This window comes from Anser anser, assembly GCF_964211835.1.
Source record: "Anser anser genome assembly, chromosome: 7".
NCBI lineage: Eukaryota > Metazoa > Chordata > Aves > Anseriformes > Anatidae > Anser > Anser anser.
In genome coordinates this window covers 17,209,593-17,230,433 of record NC_139727.1, presented here as the reverse complement: position 1 = coordinate 17,230,433, position 20,841 = coordinate 17,209,593, and the positions used below count along the sequence as shown (strand labels likewise).

Here is a 20,841-nt window from a genome sequence, read left to right as displayed (position 1 = left end):
TGCTGAAGGTGAAAAGACACATAACGCACACAGCTTCCCCGAATTACCGCCTGCCTCGTCTGCTAGCTCTGCTTGTACTGGGGCTCGTCGCTCCCCTGCTTCATGGCAAGGACCCTGCTCTGTGTTAGATTTCTAGAAAGCATTGAGGGCAGAGAATCTGAACATTGGGGAAATTGTTAATTGCCTGCACTGTGACAAAGGCTCTGCGGTGTTCCTGGCTCAGTGTAGGCTCGTGCCCACTTTCAGCCATTTCTTTGCTTTTTATTAGGTTGGAGCTCGCCAGCTTGTCCCTCCAGCAGGAGTGTAGGCTATGATGAATTTACTTCATCTGCATTTTGGTAGCCCGTGAGAAGTAAGCTCTCTGACTCTGGGGAAAAATAAAAAAAAAGCTAAATATTTGTTATTTCTGCCCTGCTAAATATTTAATTTGTGGCTTTTGATTGGATAAGATTTAGAAGAAAAAAAGATGCTGAGGAGGCTGATCAGCGACCTAGGAGGGGCTGCGCTGGTGCTGAAAAGGAGCAATGTTTAATATTGGGACTTTATCCTCTAGGTCATTAATAAAAGGTGGCGTACGGCCAGGAATTTGGCCTTGTCAGGGCTTGGGAGAAGCTCAGCCACTTGATGATGATCAAACGCTTGTATTTGGATTCCCAGTTTGTAATTGTTTGGCTATGTCATGTTGATTTTTGTTGCTCTGCTTTATTAATCACAGTATCACTTAGTAGCAAGAGGAATACCATATGGGAACTTGCATTTATGGCTTGAATGTTACTGTGATTATCAAGAACACTGGTAATTTCATCCAGAAATGACATTTATTAATGTCATTATTTAGCGTAAGACTTGTTTTCTGGATGCCCTTGTCAGTAAATTCTTCTTACCCTCCTTTAATTAAAAAGTCTAGCAGGCCTGTCGTTACACCTGTAGCCCTGTTAACTTGGTGTTATTAATACCTGGAAAGAGGAAAGGATTACTGAACATCAACAGCAGTCAGGCACGAGCTGGCAGCCAACTTTTGTTAAAACTGAGCTTTGTGTTTTTGCAAAAGATTTTAGCAGTGACTAAAAGTGAGGCAGAAAAATACGTGTCTGTAGTGTTGCTGTGTAATGTAGTTAAGTGGAGAGAGCCTCTGGGATCTCTCTGGAGATCAGGACATACAGAATATAAGCCATTATATTTCCAAGTGAACACTTCCTTTGTTTGTATAGTTCTGTCACTTCCAATAACCCAGCAAACTGTCTCGATTTATTATGCATTCCTTGCTGCTTTTGATAACTTTGGCAATAAAAGGCCCGTGTTCTGCTGGTTGTTGCTTCCTGCTTGGGTTTTTGTGTCCCTTACCAGTCCTGTACGGTATCTAGCTTGGAGTTTATATGGAGCACAGCCTTCCTGTGTCTTTTCTTTCCCTGTTTCTACAGGGGCTGCTTTTTCATGAACTGAAGTTTTGTTTTTTCACTTGTATCTTTTTGTAGTCTTGGCATCCTCTCACCCTTGGGTATAAGCTTTGAATATCCAAAAAACCAATCTCAGCAGTTGGCAGTTGTCATTCCAAATCTCACTTACTTGTCTCTTCATCTGGCTCAGTTTGAGCTGTAAAAGTCAGGTTTGTGCAAGCCTCAAGTGTACTGCTTTGTGTTTACTGAGGGCACCTGGAAAGCTTTGCAGAATTGGAGTTGTCCTCCCTTACTTTCCCACCTAAGGTATTATTTTTCTTGAAAGCGAAGACTGGTGACTGAAGGGTGACGAGCTTGCTGTCTTTAGGGAGGGCCAGGGAAGGAGAATAGGATACTAGCTCTGATCGTACGGAGCCCACGTGGTCGTCCCACCTCGTGCTGCTTGCTGTCTCTGCCAGCCTCGCAGCTTTGCAGAATTATCTTGCCTTGCAGGACCACGTTGCACCATCTGCATGCCCAGGAGCAAACACGAGGGGAGTTGCAGCAGCGACTGAAAGCTGTCGCTCTTGGGGAAAAACCTATCAAGCCTGTCAGCCTCTCAAGTACAACTTGGATTAAGGGAATTTCAAGTGAGCAGCACACCTGGGAGGTGAGGAGAACAGGCTGGGCTTGATTTGCTCTGTGTGCCAGGTGAAGCTGAGCTGCAGCCCTGCACATCGGTCAGCGGCAGCCTGGGGGCAGCTGCCTGTGTCCCACTTGGGGAGCTCCCTTTGGAAACCTAAGCAGTGTTTTGTGGTTTAAGAACTAAGAACCAATGTGATGCCACTTGCCAAGCAAGCCTTTTGCAAAGCAGTTATTTTCCTCTGCAGGTTGGCAGGAAGAGCTGTCTAAGGAGCAATGTTATCCTGTGTGAGCCGAGTTAGCTGGTAAGACCGACCTAAAATGGTTCAGGTTCGCTTTCTTCAGAACAGTCCCCTCCAAGGGGCTTGGAGCAGAGGTGTCCTCATGTTCTGTCCTGTCTTTCTGCGCCTGCGTGCTGGTACCAGTGCCTAAACTGGGCTGCGGCGGAGGGGAGTGGGAGGGAGCGTGAGGAATCAGCTAGTCTGCTGCCAAGGCAGGGCTGGGTGCCTCCTGCCTGCTCCTGACAGGCAGCTGTCTCACCTATTTTTAGCACTTTGGTGATGGAGAGAGCTGTGATGGAATAAATCCTCCCCAGCAGCTGATTTCAGTGCTTCCCTGTCCTCACGTTAATCAGTCTCTGTGTCTGTGTGTGTGTGTATACACAGGCTTCTCCCTCTTCCCCGTGGGTACAAGTCTCTTCCCTCGTGTCCTGAAGCAAATCTGCTTCACGTCGTGTCCTCACCAGTCCAAGCTAAGTCGTGCAGCAGCTGTTTTATGTATATTGTGCTTATCTCAGCTTCCTCTTCTCCAGCTTTCTCACAGCAAGCTGACCTCCTTAGGTCAGCTTTCCTCACAGCGTGTTCTGGACCCTTAACCAGCTGTTCTGGACGCTGAACTAGCTGTTAAGGACCATTATCCAGCCCTGCTCTCTGTTGTTTTTTTTTCTGGCTGGTGCAGCTTTTCCCTGAAGGCACCTTCAGTGTTTTCTGCGGGACGTTCCTGCTGCTGGCTGGGTGGAAGGAAGGCTGTGCACATCTCGCAGTTTATGCTGCAGTTTCCTTATGTTCTTGGACCCCCTTTGGGCTGTGGCTAGTAACCAGAGCTGTCTCCTCCATCTAATTTTTCATCTTAGACTGGAATCTGTCTTAATTTTGGTGTGCTTTCCTTACAGTTCTGGCCACGAGCTCTCTGTGCGAACTTGTATCAGGGCCAAGTTCTGTGAGAGTTAAGGAAGGAAGGATGCAAGGTAGTAAAAAGTTCTGAGAGAGGGACAAAGTCCTGTAAAACTTGGCTGCGGATCTTCATTTTAGGTTAATATCCTACTAATCACTGATTGTGGTTGAGCTGGGGATGAGACAGAGCTCCTTGCTTAGCCTCCCCATCCTTGGAGGATGCATAATTGTGTATCGTATCTCCAAACCAGACAAAGCTTGCTCTCTCTTGCATTTCAGTATGAAAGCCTGAAGCTTTACATGGCTTTAAACCTCCCTTGGATGTCTCCAGAAGAGATGTTTACATGCACAGAGCGTAGCAGCTCCAGTCTACTGAAGAACACAGCTGTCAGGATTCCTCTCTCCTGCTTCTCGTTCAATGGCAAGGTCTTAGACGACTCCTGGATGCCCAAGTTCGTGATAATTCCCTGTTTCCTTCTCAGAATAAATAGCATCTGGTAGCTAAGTACTTTGCTGCTGCCTTCAGGATTAGAATAACTAAGCACTGTTATCTCTGGCACAAAGCTTTGTTATTTCAGCACACTGTTCTGCTTCTCTCTCGAAGGAAAATGCTTTAACGTGAGGGATTGTGACTTCTTTAATTAGTAAAATCGTAGGCTATTTAGCCAGTCCCTGGTATGAGTCCCAGGATCCTTCGTGGATGCGTGTCCTATGGTTGCACGTGTTTGGCTCCCTCAAAGAACAGTTTGCAAAGTGAGAAGCGAGCACTGAGCAGTCAGCTGTGGTGGGTAAGTGGCTTTCTTTGACGAGGATCAATGCAGTCTTAGGCTCCGTTGTTGGCCTTCTCCAAGGATTAAAAGAAGAGAGTTGGAAGTAGGTGGGAAATACTCTTTGCCTTCAACTTGGATCAGTATGGAGGAAAAACCTGAGGAGACCAGAAGGTTTGAGGCGTGGCAGCTTGGATCCAGGGCAGGTGTTCTTCGTGGAGAGAGGCTAGCAGCTTACCTTGGCACTCAGTGAAGTGAGTCTTTATTGTTTTCCTCTCCCTTTTGCCTAGAAGCTATAAGAGCAGGCATACATGCCTCGGGGAGGGAACAGGGCAGGAAAACCCTTCTCCCTGAAAAGAGACGTGGAGAGTCTTCGCTTGCAGATGGCAGTGCAGCAGGGTGTGTTACTGGAGCTGCAGGGCTCTTCCAGCCGTGCTGGCGGCTGCACTGAAAGCCTTGATGGACGTTGCAGGTGATGGAAGCCAAGAACTTAAACAGAGGGTGATTGTGCAGATGTAAAACACGTAGTTGTACGTGCAGAGCAGATCCTTCCGTGGTTAATTCAGCGAGGAGTTTGGAGTTTGGCCTGGAGGTGAGGAATAACAGTTTAAAGCCTTGCTTGTGAAGTAGGCTCTGAATTGTGCTTTTATTCTCATCTCTCGTTTTGCTTGTGTGGTGGGAAGGTGTTCCATCTGCAGAGGAGAGTTAATTACCTGGATAAACTAAAGGGGGTGAAAAAAGCCAATTGTATTCACAAAGCCTGTGTCTGCATCACAGTAGCCAACGGGCTTGACAGCGTGATGAATTGAAGGAACGCATAGGCTTTGCTGAAAACGTTTGGTTTTGAAGTTTGATCTGTCCCTTCCCTGGTTTGCTGACTGTCAGTCAAGCACTGCAGGAGCAAATCTTCACTGAGACAGCTGTTCTCCAGCATGTTTGATACAGGGCAGCGTGGTTGTGTAGCCAAGCAACCTTTTCTACTGCTTTTCTGTCCCCAGGACCGTTTCCCAAGAGATTCTCGTGCGGCTTCTTATGACTGGTGCCTCCCCTATAGAAGGGCTTTCCTTGTCAGTGCAGCTGTGTTAGCCTCTGCTGGCAACAGCTTCCTCAAGCAAACTGCAGTCAGCCCAAACCACAGCTCAGCAAGGATGTGCCAGCGCTGATTAAACTTCCAGGGAAGGCTTCAGGAGAAGTGCCAGCGTGGACTTCATGCTCCAAGTGACAGATCAGCTGCCTGGCTCTTCTGGGGCATTCATTTCTTTTCTTCAGGGTGCTCACAGAGGGCCCAGGCTTGGATCCTGTCTCTGAAAAAAGGAAGGTGGTTTGGTATGTGAGAGTGTAACTGTGCTCCTGAAGAAGCAGGGCGTGCAGTCACTTAGCTGCTCGCTGCATATCAAGCTGCTGTTCAGCTTGAACCAAATTTGGTTCATTGGAAGTCATGAAGGTGGTGTTTTGCTCTAAGTCTTAAGGAAATCTTTTGGTGAAGGAAGACTCGGGAGCTTTTCAGAAAGGAAAGGATGGCAAGTTCCTAAGTATGCTCTTAGGTAGCTTATTCTAGAAAGCTTTGTTTCCCATCAGTGCATGGGAAGGATGAGACTTTTAGCCCGTAGCTATTAATCCTGTAGTCGTGAACTGGTGGTGAATTGTTAGGTGTTGGGAAGGAGTGAGTCCTGTTTATCTTGGTCACATGTAAGTTAATTGAAGGAGCACCAACCTTGTTTCTTCTTGGAATATGGCGTGCTGAGATTGCTGCCGAGCTGGGTGTTGCTGGGGAGAATCACACAGATTTTTCGTTCAGTTTTGCACACTGTATCTGTGTTTTCCAGGCAGCTGGCAGGACGAAACGTGCACATCCTTTTGCAGACTTCCAAGAGCTTGTTTAGCTTCTGGCTTTCTCTGAAGGCAGCTTTTCTGAATAAAGTCCCATGTTGACTTTGTGTTGTAAATAACCAAGTTCATAGTTGAGGGAGTACAAAGCATCAGCCCTCTTCTGAAGGCTGCTGAGCAGCGTGAGCCCTGTACGCTGTGTTGAGCCCAAAATAAATCACCAGGAATGCAAAAGTGAAGGCACCTTAGCTGAAGTCAGAGGCAAGCCAGGATGATTGCCTGAGCTGTCAGAGTCCTTTAGCAAGCGAAATAATTTGTCAGTTAGCTTTGTGACATGTTAGCATATCCTTGGAGATGATAAATTCTCTGCTGGTGATGTCTGAGCTCTGTCTGCTCATAAACTGCCTTACAATAAGACGTAGGAAAGCTGTGGCGTTGTTTGGCTTATGGGTTGATCGTGCTTTTAATTTAACCACCCCCCTGCTAGTTGGTTATTCTGCGAGTTGCTCAGACAGAGCAACTTCAAGTTTGTCTTAGGCTATGGATGGTTGCTGAAGGTTTTTGTATCTGAGCAGCAGCAAGGGGTCCTTTGCTCTGCCTGCTGAGCTATGTTGCCAGTCGGGGGATAAGTGACTTCAGTTTTGTTGTTGCAAATCCTGAAGCATTGGGATTTAGAGAAGTCCCTGACAGAAGAGGGAGATAAGGAAATAAAACAGCTTGCCACCTGTTAGAAATAAAAAAAAAAATTGCTGAAACAAAGAGCCTGTTCTTTTTGAATCCTGCAGTGCTGTGGTGGAACACTTCTGTCATTTTTATATAGGTCTTTTTTGGGGAAAAGTGGAATTGAAAGCTAGAGAGAAGTATTGAATCCCCTTCCCAATCTCAATCTGTGTAGTTTTTGGGAGAGGTTACAGTAGAGCGAATTGCTCAAACTGTCTTGGACAGAGAAGAGTTGCTGTGGTTATTAGGCTGGTTTTCAGTGTGCACGGGGGAAATCTGATCCGATTGGGGAAATGCACTCAATAATCCAGGGAGATTGCTTTTTTTTGCTCTGCAGTCATCCATACTGAACTGCAACAGGTTTCATTCAGGGAGAGCCGGGCAAGTTTGTGTAGCTTTATCACCCCTCTCAGCTTCCTAAACTGGTGTTTTCTCTTTGCTTGTCACAGAGCCTATGCAGAAGACTCATCCTCTGTGAAACACGACACGAGGACAGAGCCGAGCGAGAAGGGGAAGCACCCTGAGGAGGAGGAGAGCAGTGGCGATGAGGGTGGAAAGGCCGTCGCCTCAGGCAGCGAGGAGGCTCAGGCAGAGGGGAAGAAGAAGAAACGTTCGGGCTTCAGGGACCGCAAGGTGCGGAACTTGGTGATGTTACACCTGCAGCTGCTGCACTGCAGTGAGCGAAGGGAGAAAACGTGCACAGCATCTTATTTGTGCTTGGTACAGCATGTGTTGAGCCTGGCTTGTGGTCTGTACCTGTCTTTATTTTCTGTGGGACCTTGGTATTTTGGGAACCTGCTTTCTTGGCATGATACCCTGAGCTTCTTTGGGTCAAAGCCTGCCTTTTTGGGAAACACAGCACACACATCCTCTGAGATGGGACCACCTGCAGTTGAAATGCCCACCTCTCTCTCTATGAGTCCATCCATGTGTAGGTGTTCATAGGCAGTGTGTGTAGGAAGGAAGCAGAGGATAAGTGTGGAAGGGAGGGTTCTCCAGAATGGATGCTTCAATTTTTCCTTCAATTACTCCACATAAATACAGTTGTTGAAATACATGCCCATTTAACTTTCCTATCAGGCATGTTTTCAAGAGGAGAGAAGCCTGAGTAATGAGTTGTACCATCAACTTGTGACCTGCGTTCACTCTTGGGTGATCCCGAGAGCTTTGGGCTCTTCAGAAGTGCCCGACGACTCGTTTGGTACTATCTGTTATCGCTGTTATTACAAGATGTACAATTTGGCCTGATGGAGAGTCCTGTAAGAGAGTTGGCAGGCCACAGTATTTTATTTTTTAAACCTGTCTGGATGTTGGTTTTATTGGGCTGTGCTTGATTTAATATCTCTGCAGTGCCAGAGAGGAGAACGGGAGTGTGTGCTCTTCCCAGTTCTTTTTCTGTATGGTTTGCTCCTGATGATTATTTTTAAGACCGTATCCTGGAGGCTGCATCTCATTATATGTTAAATTGTGGATCGTTGTAGGGTGGCTTAACGGCTTTGCATAAAAAATAACTGTTTTGTTTGAAGTTGCTGAATCATATCCTGTTCTTAGATCATACAAGTTTCATTGTCTGGGGCTACGAACTTTCCCTGTTGGGACATTCTGGTGGCAACTCAGTGAAGTTATGTTGCAAGTTACTACACTAAGAATTCAGAATTGTCCGGGGAACGTGAGTTCTCAGCTTCTCGTAATTTCCTTGGCAAAGGGGTGTCAGGCAGTCTGACAGCTTCAGCAAAACTTTGACTCTTGCCAGAAGTAGACTGTTGTGGTTTTTTTCAGTGTCAACGGATGGAGGCAGGCTGCAAAGAGCAAAGATATGATCCGCCTTCCTGCACGCTTCTATTTTTCAAAAAGAGCACTTGTTAATACAGTGAGCATAATGATTGGTTCGTCTTATGTGGCTGGTTGCTGTCGCTGGGGAAGCCAGGGAACGTTTCCTTGCCAGCAAGGACTCTTACTCCAGCCGTTAGGAGACGTGCCTACGCTGACCAGCTCTTTCCTTCCCATACTAGGCGGGGAGGAATGTGGCTCTGCTTTCCAAGTAAGACACGAGCCAGGCGTGGAGGGTCCCTTCCAGTCCCTACATGACTTGGGAGCAGCAGTTTCCGTGGGAAGAACGCAGATTAAAACAAATCTCTCGATCTTTTTCAAATAGAAGCCCGTCTCTCTCCAGCCCTAAGACCAAATGTGCCTTTTCTGAACCAGGTGCTGGTCTTGCTGTTGCTTCATTTAAGGCAGGATGTGAGCGGTGGCCTGCCAGGTGCTGAGCTCTGGGTTTGAGCGGATCCGTTGCGGGTGGTGTTTAATCAGCAGCTGCCCTGGTGACTCAGCCCAGGAGGTATGTTTGCTCTCTACTCTGATGCAGAGTGAGGTGTGCCCTGGCTCCTGACTCAAAATCAGGGCTGCTTGCAGGGCGTGCTGCTTCCCCTGCCGTTCATGCGTGTCACCTAGGGAATTCCCAACTCTTCTCTGTTACCAAAAAAAGAAAAAACACAGCGAAACCCCTTCCAGATCTTCCTGTTATTAACTGAAAATAGTGTGGGGTTTTCCTTGAGGACAAATACTTTCAATTAAGCTTAATTTTAACACTTGTTATCCTAGTGTTGCTTATAATGCAGTTGATCAGCGGTGAGGCAATAAATTAGATGTGACGTTGCTATTTTGGGCAGTGATTCAGCGAAGAGGAAGCCGAAATACAGATCACTGGGTGTCCGCAGGAGCTGGTGCTGGGCGGCGCATGGATGAGGCCGGGGCACGTGTTGTGATGCATGCTTGTATAGGTCCTCTCTGCACAGGGCAGGAAAAAAGCGAAGTCCTTTTATAGTTCAGAGGCTAATGAGCAGGAATACATGGCGTGAGCAGGCTGATTTATTACTTTCCTAAAAGAATTTGCATCCTTTATCAAGATGCGGTTGAACAGCGACTGCTGGATCCTGCAGGTATGCTGCCTCAGGAGTCTTAATTCTGCTGAGACTTCGTTTTGCTGTGCACGCCAGTAGGCATCCCAATGCAAACGAATCCTAATTAATCAGCCCTCCCAGCACGCCCACGGTGTGCAGTGAAGCTGGACAGCCCGAGATCCCGTTCTCTTGGACAGTCAGGGAGGTGGTGCTCTGGCAGTGAATTCAGATCCTAATTAGAGCTTTGTTTTTTATGTCTGCATGGGATTTTTTTCCTTTTAACACAAAGCTTAGCATCAACACGACTGCAGCGGTGCCACAAAACAGTGGCATCAGCTTCGTATAGCAGAACCGATTACTTGCTCATCTTCCTTCCCCAGTACGTGCTCTGTAAGAAATGCCATAATAATAATAAAATAAATGCGTGCTTGGCCAGGGAAGTGTCTTGGAGCCTCTTGTAGGCAAGAGGGTTGTGGGGGAGGGCTGTCCAGGATGGTTTTATCAAGGTTGTTTAGAATTAGCTTAAAAACCTTCCGAATGGGGGTGTGCTTAGCACTGGGTCTTAAACAGGCGAGCTGTTAATGCTCCGCGAGCCCCAGCCATCCCTTTCACGAGCTGCCCTTGTGTTCAGCCCGGTGTGAGAGTCAGAGGGGTAGGTCGTGGTGTGTTTGCTAATTTTTGCCAGTTAGGAAGATGATGTTAGCAAAAATGAGGTAATTGTGAGTTCAGCTGTGGGCAAAAGGAAGACGGATTGCTGTGTTTGCTCATCTCTCTGGGAAGTTTGGGAAAGTGTGATTTCAGTTGTGATGAGAGCAGCCTGCTAGATGCTGAACAGGTGGTTTAGATCTGACTTCTTTTCTCCAGACTGAGTTACTCAAGCTGCTGCTTCATTATTGCTTTTGTGAGCCACCTCATGCTGCTTGTATTCCCTGGGGTGAGGTGAGAGAATTGGCAGTGACCTTGCTGGCCCAGGAAGGGGGAAATGGTTGGGCTTGGTACCTTTAGTGGGAGAGGGACAAGTGCAGAGCCCGTCTTCCAAAACCAAGAGCAGCACGTGACAGGCTGTCAAGCAGAATCTCAACAAGATCTTGAAACAGAGGCAGAGCAGAGATCAATCGTGGATGCAAAGGCAAGTGGGATAAAATGCAGTGTGCTTTTGCTGCCAGCAATACCAAGGGTAATGTTTCGGGTGCAAGAGCTGAGTTGTTCAGCAAAAGTGGTGCAACCCATGTGCTAAATGAAAGCACTTGGTTGTGCCTTGCAGGAAATTATTCCTCAGGCTTGGAAAATCAGGAGTAATGCAAAGTCTCAGGCAAACAGGAGAGCAGGCTGCATGGAAAGGGTGTCGTGGATGAAGGGAGCTGCCAGCAGTGGTCTGCCATGTCTGCTCCTGGTTCTGCCGTTGGCTTTGGTTGTCCTACTGTGAGGTAGGAGCACTTATCTGCGTTTTGGCTGATCAAGTTGGGTGCGGTTTCACTCCTAACAAGGTCAGGTCATGCTACAGGAAAGTCAGAGGCAGGCCTGTGAGCACAAGTCAAAAGATCACTTTGGCGTACTGAGGTGGCGCCTGTCGGGTGGGGATTTAAACAAAAAGCTTTTGGAAGGAGCTGGGAAAGTGTGTGTTGTCATTTACTGGGTCTGGCTGATAGGCGCTATCTGGTAACTCAGCGATAAAACAAGTGGTCTTCATTCAGTCCCCGTATCTTAGAGGACCTTGTGGACTGAGGCAATAAAAATGGGATTAGGTTTGTAGGTGCAAAGGCTGGGAACAGAAGGAACAGGTGACAAAAACGTTGTGTGAAAAAAAGAAGAAAAGAGGAAAGAGGGAGCTGGTGTAGGGGTTGATGCAAGGGTATTTCTGTGGTCCTGGTGGGCTTCATTATGAAAAAAAAGCTACGGTGATGTTAGGAGGCGTGGGGAGAATGCGTGAGATGATGTCAAAGCCATATCAGTACCTCTACGGGTGCAGGTGGGACCTTCTGACTCGTCCCCCAGCCACAGGCTGCCGGAGAGCGGAGCTGCACTGCGTGTTGAGAGGAAGGCTCTGTGTTCCCTGGAGGGATTAGAAGCCTCATTTCGTCCTAGAAATATGAAAAATTAGAGAGGGTGTTTTCTTCCTGATAAACATCAGGGTGGAGAAGTTGTTCAAGTTAAAGGACAAGGCTGAAACAGGACCAAAGGAGTAAATTATTTACAGATGCCTTGGCAGCACCCTTGATCTTGCCTGGTATCTTCCAGCTGATTGTTGTTTTTTGTTGTTGTTTTATTTTGTGGCTCTTGGCCAGGAGTACTGAAAGCTTCAAGTGCAAGATGGACTGTTAAACAGGGTGTATAATAATGCAGAAACAACAAGCTAAACTAATAAGAGAAGTAGTCTGCTCTAACGCATAATGAAGTGTAGGGCTTTGTGCCTTTTTTCCCCCTAGGTCGTGATTTTGATTACAAAAGCTTTGTTCTCTTTGATTAATTTTAGTCATATGTTTTGGGGAAAATAGTTCTAGGTGCAAAATCACTGCTGGCAGAGGTAGCAACTGGCAAATTAGCATGGAGAAGACTGGCTAACAAACACTTTCGCAGAGTTTTGCCAAGGTGATTGGAAAGAGGACAGAAGAGGCTCGATGACCGAGCAACCAGCTGTGGCTCCAAGTAATTTTTTCCAAGGCCCAGCTTGAAAGGGAAGTACTTTCCCATCTCTTGATGATTTTTTTTTTCTTTCAGTTCATATATTAGTCATGAACCAGACCATTCGACACAGCGAATTTGGTTAGAAGTGCTGAGATGCTTTAGATTAACCAATTTGATGTTAGTGCTTTTTTATGTTATACTTGAAAGTGTTTTCAGGGTTTTTTCATCTGACTCTTCATGATGGCAGAGGAGAAACAAAACTCACCACTAGTGAAGGCTCATAGTGTAATCCTGTGACACTGGGAGCTGTAATGCCAAATTTCCTGGTACCTCAAAGGCTGAGGATAGGGATTTTTGACCCTTTCAGCATTATTTGTGTTGCTGCTGCCCCCAACCTTGTTGCAAAACCTTCACAGACTGGTAGAGGCTGCTAGTTTAGGTGTCTGGGGTGGAACTGTGCACGTCTCATGCCAGTTATGTTTAATTCCCAGGTGATGGAGTACGAGAACAGGATCAGAGCCTACTCCACGCCAGACAAAATCTTCAGATACTTTGCCACTCTGAAAGTGATAAATGAGCACGGCGAATCTGAGGTTTTTATGACGCCGCAGGATTTCGTGAGATCGATAACACCTAATGAAAAACAACCGGAAAGTAAGTGATGTATGTGTGTGCTGATTGCAGAAACTAACCCAGCAAAGGGGAGTAAACTCTGCAGTCTCTTTTTACCTGATCCTCAAATTTCCCATCAAACAGTTACGTTGTTGAGTATCATCTGTCTCTATGTTGACCCGTACAGCACAGAAATGGGGGCTTGCTCTCCAATTAGTGCCTGGGCTGCTGCCACAATAAAAAAGTGGTGTTCTCAACCCATGCTTTATGCCAATGGGATGAAGTGCAAGAGGACAAGGGAGGTGCAATGAAAGGAGGAAGGCAGAAGGCTACTGACGTACGAGGCAAACTCATCTCTCCAGCAGAGCCTGTAATGTGTCTGTGCAAGCTTATAAGTGTTTGTCTTGCAATGCTGCCAAATAATGTTGATAATTCAAGTTTGTAAGTGTTGCTCTGAGTTCTTGGGAGTTTTGAACCCAGGAGTGCTAGGGCTTAGAAAGCACCTCCTGAAGCTAGCATGCATATTTAATAGAGAAAGATTACTTTCAACTGAAACACTACAAGAACTGTTCCTAAACCTACAAAAGGCAGGTGCTTTGGCAAGGGAAATTGAAGAATAAAGGAGTACAGGTAGCTTCATATGCCCAGCTGTGCTGTGATGCTGCCGGCCAGGGTGGGCCTAATCTCTGCCTGCTTCAAATTCCCTGATGTCTGTGCTGGAGCACGTCCGTCCTGGTACCTGGATGGGTCTGGGAGGCAACAGGCTGGAGAGCAGATGCTGCTTTTCTAGTCTGAAAAACTGTCTTGAGCGTTTGAGAGGCTGGGTTTTGCAGGGTGGTGGGAGGGTTTTGCATATCTTCTGTTTTGGAGGAGACTTGTATTGTGGGTGAGGTGTGGGGAATTGGATTTATTAGTCTCCCACAAAGTATCTCAAAGAACGAAGCACGTTTTGTCAAATTTAAACTCCTCTTCTCTATGCAGGCATTAATGAAGAACCTCAACCCCCAGATGTCCAGTTTCTGAGAGTGGGGTTTATATACAAACTAGGAAACTGTTTGATGTCTTGTGACAGCTGCTGAATAAATACTGCATCCACTTGTGCTTAGAAAACAACCATGTGAAGCGTGCATGCGGGAGGGAAGGAAGAATAATCCCATCATTACCTTAGTGTTAAAACATGCTGGTGAATTGAAATTAATGTCTTCAAGCCTTGAAAATGGCAGTAGTTCTTCATATTAATTACTTGGTTTCACCTTCAGCGATGGAGTGGCTTGAGCAATGAACAGAAGATAATGTTCAGAGATGCTGAAAATGCATTATGATTTTACACATCTGAAGCTCTTTGAGTTAGTACTTGCAGTAGCACCTGGCTGAGTGTGAGGCTTCCCATGTAAGTTATTTTTTGTCAGCCTGCTTAAAAATAGAAACCATCCCATGCTTAATTTTAAGCCATTTGATTCTCCTCTTCTTCTACCGTGTAATACGTGCAGTTGGTGCTTTTCAAAGCGTGCACAGAGAATGTGGAAGAGTGCCCAGCAACATCCACTTCGGTGACAAGCAAAGGTGAATAATTTCAGTCCTACAAGCAGCTAACTTTCCACTATAACTATTATTCAGGCTAGGTGAGCTGCTTAAATGGCCCTGTGAAGCCCATCATGGCCTTTAAGTGCCTGCAAAAGCTACCAGTCAGTGCCACAAAGCAGCCTATAAGGGAAATTACCTTCGTGATTGATGGAATCACTCTTGGAAAGTGGAGTGAGATGGAAGATGGTGGGCCTTGGCTGGGTGTAGGCAGCATTACAGCTTGTTGGCTTGAAAATCCGACCACCGTTACTGTTGTGGATTTGCTTGCAGACAAAACTAGCTTATGTGTTCCTTATAAGCACTATAGATCATGCCAATCATGGTAAGTGATTTTTAAACATGTAATGAACTCAAGAAGAATAAAATGCTTAGTGCTACAGTAAAGTCAAACTAGCCATAACCTTGTTCCCAAATGTTTTAAAAGCTGGTAGTAAAAGAAGATAGGTCTAGCTTTAAAACTAGAAATTACATTAAGACAAAGACTGCTACCTGCTGGCTGATTTATTTTTGTACTTAACATCCGTTCTGTACTTTTGACTCATAGGAAAATCTGGATCATAGGTTATTGAGGAAGTGCTGGGGCTGCTTTCTCCCTTAGTCATGACTCGGGTGTGCCCTCCACTGGGGCTGGAGCATCCTGCCTTCATCCCAGGGCACTCCTTGGAAATCTCCATCAGGTGGTGGCATGGCCTGCTGTAATCACAGGTTAATGCTGGAACTGAAATACTGACTCCTCGCAGCCCTACTGACCCCAAGGTTTTCTGTGAGAGGTATTATGTAGTGTTTTTCTACAGTAGGCCTTGAACGTGGATTCCTCTGTTCCTAATCCATTCAGTTTTAAAGGACTCACAGCGCACAAGCTGCCAGTTGCCAGCGAGTGCCTTCTCACTGATGTCTATGCTATTTTATGGAGGGCAAATACCATGGAATAAAAGCCACATGGAATAACACAGTGCGTCTGAGTGCCTGCTGCACTTAGTTTTAAACTGCTGATCTACAGAGAGGTCTTACACCTGACAAATTTCTACAGATTATGTATGAGAAAGTTTGATTTATTGTCAATTAAGTGTCAACTTAATTTTAAATTCTCTTGTTTGTTTGGGGAAAATGAATGCTAACTCATCAACTCGCATAGATTGCTTTCTCTTAATAGTTCAGTAAAACTTTCTGCCCTGGCTTTGGCTTCCCGTTTGCTCACAAGCAAGCAGAGAAGCCGTGCTTGACATGCTCCTGCCCAACTGGGAGGTGTCTGCCACAGGCCAAAGAAGAATGGCATCCGACTGGGAAGCTGCTTGAAGAAAAGTTGTTGTTGTGCTGTCTGTAAAGTCCAAGTGCCACCAGAAGCGTGGGCAGTGATAGCTGCTCCCTGCAGTCCTGTCTTTTTCCTCCCACCTTCTCTTCTACCCGGGAGGTGGCTTGGCTCCCAGGCTGTGTGAGCATCCTGCCTGGTGCTTATTCCAGCCAGTACCAGGAGTTTTTGGTCTTTGTGAGAAGGATTAAAAGAAAAAAAAAGGCTTTGTGTCTTACAGCAGCACACTGTAACAAAGAGATGCTACACCCAAACTGGTTTTGTTCATCCATCCTTGTTAATGTTCTGAGTTAACCCAAACTCCTGCTGCATGAAAGATGTCTTTCAGGATCCACCCCGCTCTGCAGTGGCTCAAAAATGTGAAGTCTTGGAAATGCAGAACCTGGCAGGTTTCTCTCTTTTTGCCTGCAAGGAACCAGGAACACGCTGTCAAAGCTGTGCCAAAAGCAGCAGCTGTGCCCTGCAACCTCTGCATGCAGTGCCGTGCTGGAGGAGAGGAGCTGTGAGGAACAGGGCTGATGTCTTCTGGCTTGATCTCTTCAAAGTAGTTGATTGAAGAGGCCACGGTTGTTCAGGAGCAGGATTGTGGCCCTGGTGTACATTTCTGTAGAGTGCAATCTGTGGAAAATACGTAGGTTTATGTAACAAAGTATGTAAAAAATAATAATAGTTTGATTTCAGCTTCATGCAACAGGTATAGTACCACTGGAGTATGTAGAATCACCTTATGAAATGCTTGGTGCTGGACATAAAAAAACTTCTAATTTGGTTTGGCACGTAGCAAAAATCCCATGCTTCAGTGTGGATGCATAGAGGAGGATAGAGCTCTAGTGGCTGAACTGGAAGAAATTCTTTGAAATTCCGCACAGAGCAAGGGGAAGGGTGTTATTTGGACTGTGAAGCCTAATTCCAAGTTTCTAAGTGGTTTGTTTTTCCTACCTGGACTTAAAGAACAGCTGAACACTAGGTGGCTTCTGAATTGCCACAAAGCTGAGTGGTTTATTTGTTATTTTGAGTTAGATTTCTAACATACAGACCCGATGTTATGTGGAAGGAGCAGTTGTGAGCTGTGGTGAGTGCTCACCCCCTCTTGTGGTGAGGGGAAGGGCTCCTTGGGCTGGTACAAAGCCCTAAATGTGTGCAACTAGGATCTCTAGGGCTCAAAAGGAAACTAGGGGTGCCGAATTTGCCTTCTGGCTTGTTGCTGGAGACTTAGGTCTGTGTTTTCCCCTGGTGCTGGAGAGGTCTGCAGGGAAAGGATGTGAGTGCGAGGAGGTGACTTGGTGGCTGCCTCCACGGAGCAGGAGGGTGAACAAGTGAGTCCAGGGGCTGCCAGTGACAGAAGCAGTACCAGCGGGTGGAGGTGTCCGGTATCTCCAGTATAAACTGTTGCTCCTTGGCTTCATCAGAGGGCTGTGAACCTGGCCAGTGATGTCAGGAACATGTGTGTAGCACCTTTCATGTCTGTCTGGAGCTGAGTATAGTTTGGGGAACTCAGCTGCCTACGCTGTCCCTCTTCGGAAGCCACGCAATGTCCCTAATTTCCCTCAACATCACTTACACTCAGCTGTGGTGGTTATTTATCTGGGTTTTGATTCCTGCCGGGGCACTTGGCTCCTAGCAGCCCTTTGCAAGAGCGGCATGCTCGTTGTTTTTGCTGCAAAAATATCCTTCTTAGGCCAGGATCATCTCTGAGCCCTCATACTCATAGGAAACACAAAGCTGGCTTACAGCTTTGGATAGGAAAACTCAGTCCAGCATTTTCTCCTTCCCTAACGTAGCATGTTGCATATGCGTGGCTAGCAGGCTCCTCAGTCTTCTTAATTGGCCCTTTTGCTCATCTCCTTGCAAGAAAGAGTCCATGCTCTAATAACCAGGGGGAAAGGAAGGAAGCTCTAATAACCAGGGGGAAGCAGTCGAGTAAATGTTACCCAAACAATGTGGAAAATCTGACAAAGGTATAAAGAGTTGAAAAGATTATTCCATCGCAGTGGAAAATCGTTGGCATCCCAGAGGAAATCATGATGGTTTCTAATTCATCTGAACTGTTTCCTTGGCATAACATTAATCGTTCTTCTGGAAGCTCATTTGTTAAATAATTTTTAGACCTGCAATCTATAAACTGCTGCCTACAGCTTTCTTTCCAAGGTAACAAGAAGGGCTTAGTAACTGTTAGGTATTTAGCAGACATGGTAATTAGTTAGCTTTGAGTGGATCTGTGGAACACGCATTTTCATTAATCAATAGAAATATAGCAAGCATTTGACTTTAGGTTTTTATTAGAGCTGAATGAGAGTAGCAGCAGGTTCGGTGTTTTTTCCCTTTATATCTATTTCCCTTTCTCTAAACCATCCCTCCTACCTCCAAGTGAAAGAAGCAAGCACACACAGTACGGCTCTGCTATTGACCGGCCTCTTTCCCCCAGCGTGGCAGGCAGTGAGTGTAAGTCATTTTGATTTATTTGGAAACATTTTTATTTTTAGTGCTGTGAAACTACCATCAAACGACTAAGAATGGAGTCCTGTATTCCTAATATTGGTGGTGGAGTGGTGTCAGTCTAACCTGAAGCACCACTTAATGGTGATGCCACATCTTTGGCTTCTCCATGGCAGCTCCTGATTGTATTTTAGGTGCTGTCAGAAATTGTAGCAGTAATACAAAGTGGTACTTAAAGACCACAAATAAGCGGGCTATGGCAGGGGAATTTGGAAATCATTGCAAGTCGTTCAGGCTCCTGCAGGACCTGTGGCTGGGTAAGCAAAAGGAGCGTTGATAATCTGGGTACGTGGTGAAAGGCGAGGCGTTGCATGGTGTTTGGTGGAAATAAAAGATGCATTTCAGGATAGGTCATAGCTCTGCGTTTGTTTCCTTCAGGAGGCTGAAGGAGCTGTAATGAGATCACACTGAGGAAGGCTGTGGTCTGGGCTTTGGCATGGGATGACTTTGCAGGAGAAAACGCAGCCTGCAAAATGAGTTCATACTGGGCTCGTGTTCAAGCAATACTGCGTGTTTCAGACAATGTGCTAAGGAGCTGTTTCATTTCTCTTCGTAGAGTTCGGGTCCATTACCTCTTCTGAATGGCTTGCTGAAGGCTTCGCACCAAAAAATCGTTCCCCATCTCATGCCTCGGGTGCTCCCGGTGTTTTCTGTGCGTGGTGCAGGGGCTGTGTCATGCCAAATGAGCGCTGGAGCCGAACTGGAGAGTCTTCCCCCTACCATCGGGAGCCTTTGTGGTGCACCTTGCCCTGGCTTCCAGCAGCAGGGGCGTTTAGTGGCAGGCACCCCCCTGAAACAATTTCTGGCTTTCATTGTCATCTCCTGAAAGGAATCCTTTAATCCTCTTCTGGGAGAATGGCACTTCAGCCCCTGCTTCATAGCGCATGCTGGAAAAGCTCTTCCGCTGTGAAGTGTGCCTATTAACTTGTGCTCCTGCAGCTCCTCAGTAATAGCCCAGCCAGGGGATACTTGCTTCATGAACCCAGCCTGCATGTCGTTTACTGAATCCTGCAGTGGTTTTAACTTAGCATGCCGCCTTTTGAATAACAGAAATTTAATAACTAATGTTCTTTGCTTTCCTTGTTCAGATTTGATGCAGCGCTTCCATTTTGCTGGCTCCCACATCGGCTTTCCAGCCTTATGCATACCTTGAATTTCTGCTGTAAAAGTCTTTGATGAAAAGCCTTTTGGTTTTTTGTATGTAATGTAAAGAAGGAAGAACACAGGTGTCAGGCGTGTTTGGTTTCCTTTTGTTCACTTTTAAGATTAAGGACTTGCAGAAAAACACGTAGCTAAACCTATAAAAAAATACTGGAAAAGGGGAAGTGTGTGCAGTAAAACCGTGTGCCTTGAATGTACACATGCCTTTGTGGCTTAACTTTCACAGTTCTTGTATTAGCTTGGTCAGGAGCTATTGCAAGGGGAATTTTATAGATGAATTTAAGTGTGGAGCTTAGGTAATGCAGCAGAGAAGGGATATTGTGCATAGCTGGGAGTCAGGATGAGCATAAAACACCAACGTGAACTGACATTCCTGTGCTGACAGTACGTAATGCTGTCTTCCAGTGCGTGCTGATACAGCGACATGGAAAAGGACAGCAAAAGTGACACATTTTTGTGCTGCATTTTGGGGCTTTTTAGGTGTTATTTGGCTGTTTATTAATAACTTCCTATATGTACATACAAAATCCTATACGGATTTGTGTATATATCAAAGAAAGTGCTCATTCATCTTTTCTTCCCGTTCATCTCCATGAACATCCATTCATTTTGGGTCATTTTGAAACCTGTTTGCATTCCTAACAGTGCCCAGTTTGAGGGGTTTTGCCATTAAGATGTGCCTTCTGTTTTTGTCTTTAACTTATGTCATTTTTTAGCATTCAGTGAGTATGTATACGATGCTGGCCTGTCAGGGATATGTTTTAGGGTAGCATCTAGTATATATGTATAAGCACGTTGTATTAAACAAAACCTGCCTCGAAATGTGACAGTATAGATCCTACTGCATTTATGCGCGCAACTTTGAGGAGAAACAAAATTCTTCTGAAGAAAAGAAGATTAAACTCAGAAAGTGCTTGAATATGCAATTTTCAGGCTGTTGTCAGGCATGCAAAATGGTGAGAAGGTGCTTTCTGGCTTGAATATTCACAAGCGCAGAAAGCCCTCTGACAGCTGTCTTGACCTCTGAAATTGGTGATGGGGGAGTTCTAGCTGCTTTGGTTCAGAAAGGTTGAGGAGGTCACCCTGGCGTGATGAGTAACTCCATTTTCTGCACTGTACCATTACGAACCTTTTCAATAGGTGAGAAGTGTTTTATTACCCTCCTTCACACACAGGTGATGCAGCAGGCTGCTCACTGCTCCTCCAAATGAGATAGAAGAGGTTTTATTTAGTTTTTCCATCTTTTATCTAATTTAAGTTGAAACGAGCAAGCGATAATTATCATAAACAGTGGCAGAAAATGCAGAGGATGTGGCTGTTCCTAGGGGTTTTATTCTTCAGAGAAATGAAAATTGGCCCTCGTGCTCCTGAATTACTGGAAGCGCCTGGTTCGAGTTCTGCTTAATCTCTTCTCAGGATGCATCTTTCTGAATTTGTATTGCAAAACTCAAATAATTAATCTTTCTGATGTTTTTGTGATCTTGCTCATCTGTGCATTTGTCAGTATATGTGCAGCCTTCTGGGCATGGATGATTAGATGGAGGGCTCTGCTCCTTAACTCCGCAAATGGTTTTTTTCCCTTAATAGGGGTAAAAAGAAATACTTTTGTCATGGTATGAGATTGAATTTACTAGTACAAATAACCTCCCT

The 20,841-nt window shown here is 45.8% G+C and overlaps 1 protein-coding gene across 3 annotated transcripts in view; it reads left to right on the top strand.

Moving 5' to 3' along the window:
* The window catches only part of MICU1 (mitochondrial calcium uptake 1), a 97,766-nt gene that overhangs the window by 22,220 nt on the left and 54,705 nt on the right, over nucleotides 1-20,841 (top strand). For 2 of the 3 annotated variants that reach the window (XM_083844241.1, XM_083844240.1), the window contains exons 5-6: nucleotides 6,954-7,137; nucleotides 12,521-12,683. In XM_083844241.1, the coding sequence (XP_083700367.1) occupies nucleotides 6,954-7,137; nucleotides 12,521-12,683 (347 nt within the window). The remainder of the gene's footprint in view (nucleotides 1-6,953; nucleotides 7,138-12,520; nucleotides 12,684-20,841) is intronic. The other variant, XM_083844242.1, reaches the window with a different exon arrangement.